We start from the raw sequence: 4,230 nt of genomic DNA, 5'->3' as shown, positions 1-4,230 counted from the left end.
AGAGGGATCCGAGTCCGGTCCACACAGCCGGGTCCCGGGCGGGGAGGAGGAGCGGAGGCGGGGGTCTGTCACGGTCACAGAAAGCCTTTGTATCCGCAGACGCCTCGCTGCTGCAGCGGGGAGACGCGGCGACATTTCCCCAGACAGCAGGCAGGGAAACCCGGCTTCGGCAGCCGCACCGGACCGGACCGGACCGCACCGGACCGGACCGGACCGGACCGATGGAGATGGGGGATCCGGAAAGGACGTTTTCTGTGATCCAAGAGGAAACGGATCTCGCCTAGTCTGTAAAAAGAGTCTGGAGGACGAAAACTTGAAGCGCAGAGAGGAAAAGGAGAAAAGAGAAAAGGGGCGTTTTTGGTGGAGAGAAAAGAAAGAAAGAAGTGAGGATTTCCAGACGCGGTGAGACAGAGGCTGGGCGCGTTTTACCCGCTGGGTTTTGTTTTCTCCACAGTCCAGATGGAGGTTAGAGAGGATAAAGTGTCAGAAATAATCACTGGGGATGAATTATCAGCTCCAGCCATGTCGCAACAGATCAGCGCTGACAACTGCTATGAGATCCTGACAAAAGCCAAGAGCCAAGGCGCGGAGGACTTGAAGCGGCGAGTCTACAAGTACATGAGCGACAATTTCCTGCAGATATTAAGGAATCCAGGCGTGTACGGCCGGCTGACGGCGGGGGAGAGGGAGCAGATCCTGGCCCGGAGGATGGAGGGCAGGAGGCTGCTGTCGGTGGCCGAGATTAACGAGGTGTTCGACCGGGTGGGGAGCCGGGAGAGCAGCCGGCCGCAGAGCCCGCTGTCCGCGCTGCCGCCGGAGGAGAACCGCCACCGGATCTTCTGCTTCCACGAGGAGACAAAGCGATGGGAAGTGCTGACAAGCATGCCGGAGGAGATCCCGACCAAAGGCTCCGGGATCTGCACCATGTACAACTACCTGTTCGTGGCAGGCGGCATCAAGGCGCAGGGGGAGCGGACCAAGGCGTCGGACAAAGTCTTCTGCTACAACCCGCTCACCGGCCGCTGGACCGAGGTGCGGCCGCTGTCCCAGCCCCGCGCCCAGCTCAAACTGGTCTCCATGGACGGCTACCTGTTCGCCATCGGAGGGGAGTGCCTGTTCACCGTGGAGAGGTACGACCCGCGGCTGGACAGGTGGAGCCCGGTCGCGCCCTTACCCAAAGGAAGCTTCGCCGTTGCGCACGAAGCGACGAGCTGCGGCGGGGATCTGTTCGTGTCCGGCGGCTCGCTCTTCTACCGGCTGCTGCGGTACGACTCCCGCCGGGACGAGTGGGAGGAATGCCCCTTTAACGAGAGCAGGCGCCGGTCCACCGACATGGTGGCGCACCGGAGCCTCATCTACCGGTTCGACGTGAACCGGGAGCAAGGCGTGAACGTGTTCAAGTACAACACGGTGGTGAAGGTCTGGCACGGCGGCGCGTCCTTCCCGCTGGAAAACCCGCTGCCGTTCCGCTGCGCGGTGCTCGGTGACCGGATCTACTGCGTCAACAAGAGCCAGACCCTGCAGTTCGTGCTGGAGGAGGACCCGGACCCGGACCGGGACCGGGAGGGGTTTCTACCCGAGGTCCTGCCCGCTCCGGCAGAGGCCAGAGGAGCGCTGGTGCCGTTTGTCCTCAGTCTGGACAAGACAGACTGAGACAAAACTCTGATAGAAACCCTCTGTGGTCTGCAGACAGGCTGCATGGATTAAAACAAGTGAGAAAATCTCAATCAATAAGTCAATCAACCAACCAATCAATCAGTCAAACTTTATTTATATAGCACCTATAGTGCAAGATTGCAATACATAGTGCTAAACAAGATAAGAAGATAAAGATCCAACACAATAATGAAAATCAGAATAATATATTAATAGTAATAATAATAGTAATTATGAAAACATTAATAGTATAATAATAATACAAATTGTAGTAAAATAAGAGAATAAAATAGATACAAATTCAATAAAAAGTAATCTGACAGCCTTGCTCTTTGCAGCATCATTCCTGTTTTCCTCCTGTCTGATCTGATCTGATCTGATCTGATCTGAACTGATCTATCTGATCTGATCTGATCTGAACTGATCTATCTGATCTGATCTGATCTGAACTGATCTGATCTGATCTGAACTGATCTGATCTGATCTGATCTGATCTGATCTGATCTGATATGATCTGATCTGATCTGATCTGATCTGATCTGATCTGATCTATCTGATCTGATCTGATCTATCTGCACCACAGAGGGTCGGAAATCAGATTTTGTGTCTCACTGTAATTGCATTACTCTGCAAATAATATCCAGCTCAACAAGTCATTTAGTTCAATGAGGCTTCAGATCTGACAACAGGATGAGATGACTCCACTTGTTTTCAATGCAAATCAATTTTCTGAAGGAATTTTCTTGCATCAAGTGTTATTTTCTTGATCCCAGTGATCTGCCTTATTCTGACTTGATTCAACACACTGACTGTTGATTCTAGAAAATTCCTGAAACAGTTGAAGCTGCATTGAAAACAAGTAGAATCATCTCACCATGCTGGCTGAAATGTCCACTTGTTGCAAAAAAAGTGAGAAAATCAAGATGAAGATCAACAACAATTTCACTACAAAAAACAACAATCTGTCCAGTGATGTTTTCTTGTCTCCAGACCTATCAGCTTCTTTCATGATATTTTTAGTCAAATTCTCTCTCTGCACTGGCAGATAATCTGCTGCTTTCAGTAAATTTCACTTGATTCATGCCAATATGACTTCTTTCAAGAAATCATCATAAAACAATGAAGAAAATCTGGAAACAAGAAACTTTCTCCAAGACAATTTCACTTTTACCAAGAAAATGTCCTGAAACAAGTTACATTCTCCTGGGAAAAAGTCTCATTTGTTGAAACTGGTAAAATTATCTGCCAGTGCAGTGAGATGATTTCACTAAAAACATCCTAAAATAATCTTGATGAGTCTGGAGACAAGAGAGAATAACTGAAGTCTGTCAGGTTCTGCAGTGTGGTGGCAGCGGTAGAAGAAGAAGAAGAAGAAGAAGAAGAAGAAGAAGAAGAAGAAGAAGAAGAAGTAGCCTCCTTGTGATTTTACAGGGTTGCCGGTTTGAATCCCGGCTGTGAAAAAATGTGTGTAGGAGAAGTGAATCTAAAAGGATCTTCCCTCCTGCTGCCGAGGTGCCGCTGAGCAAGGCACTGCACTGCTGACTCAGCGTCCTGCAGCAGCAGACTGGCTGCATGTGAATGTGTTGAACTGAATGAATGTGAAGCAGCAGCAGGTTCAGCCTGTCTGGAGACATGAAGGTTCAAAAGCAGTTTATCAGAGGAACGACAGATTTAACATGCAGTCGGACACAGGAAAGTATTTTAAAGTGGATGTTGTAAACTTCTCTGTGCTTGACACTAAATTATCCTGATGCAGTAAGCTCCACCCACCTGGCCTTCTGAAAGGTTCATAGATCAGTTCATTGATTTAGTTCCTCTATATAACTCCTCTCTTCCTCCTGTAGTCTTGGACCCACAGACAGTCTTGTCTGTAGCTGTTGGACCCACAGACAGTATTGTCTCCAGTCAGCTGTCAGTTGAAGCTCCGCTGCCTCTTGCTGCAACAACGAGTCCAAACTGTTTGTCAGAATATTCCAGAAAGCGTCTGTGTCTCCACAGAGTCGAGAGGAAACAGACTCAGTTCCAGGAAACCACAGAACTATTTTTCTCTGCGCAGCACAGAGCGCTGTGGGGTGAAAGGCGGTTCCCGGCGGAGCGATCCGGTTCCGGACGGTCGGGTCAGATCGTAAACGGTAGAGTTCGGTAGAAGACGATCCGCCGAGGGGAAACGGTCGGTGCCGCCGCTTTCCGGGCCGCGGAGAGAAATACGTCGGTCGCTCTCCGGATCGTTTTCACAAACGACTTTTCTGGAATATTCTGACAAACAGTTTGGACTCGTTGTTGCAGCAAGAGGCAGCGGAGCTTCAACTGACAGCTGACTGGAGACAATACTGTCTGTGGGTCCAACAGCTACAGACAATACTGTCTGTGGGTCCAACAGCTACAGACAATACTGTCTGTGGGTCCAACAGCTACAGACAATACTGTTTGTGGGTCCAACAACTACAGGAGGAAGAGAGGAGTTATATAGAGGAACTAAATCTATGAACTGATCCTTTAAAACAAACTAAGTCATTTTCAGATGCTGCTTCATGATGCTGAGAGTCTTGACTCAGCGCTTCGCGCTCTGAATGT

General features: G+C 49.5%; 1 protein-coding gene across 1 annotated transcript; it reads left to right on the top strand.

Annotated features, from left to right (window-relative positions):
- Positions 1–375: 375 nt before the first annotated feature.
- On the top strand, positions 376–1,653 carry LOC139922746 (kelch repeat and BTB domain-containing protein 11-like). Its single transcript, XM_071913345.2, has one exon. It carries the CDS (start codon positions 460–462, stop codon positions 1,651–1,653), a length of 1,194 nt encoding a protein of 397 aa, XP_071769446.1. The 5' UTR covers positions 376–459.
- Positions 1,654–4,230: the final 2,577 nt, after the last annotated feature.

Source organism: Centroberyx gerrardi, chromosome 18, assembly GCF_048128805.1.
Source record: "Centroberyx gerrardi isolate f3 chromosome 18, fCenGer3.hap1.cur.20231027, whole genome shotgun sequence".
In the NCBI taxonomy this organism is placed as follows: Eukaryota; Metazoa; Chordata; class Actinopteri; order Beryciformes; family Berycidae; genus Centroberyx; species Centroberyx gerrardi.
Note: the sequence above shows the minus strand (reverse complement) of the source record. Positions and strands in the feature narration are given on the sequence as shown.

Excerpts from the sequence above, each read along its gene's own strand:
- LOC139922746 (XM_071913345.2), top strand. The coding sequence starts at position 460 with ATGGAGGTTAGAGAGGATAAAGTGTCAGAAATAATCACTGGGGATGAA.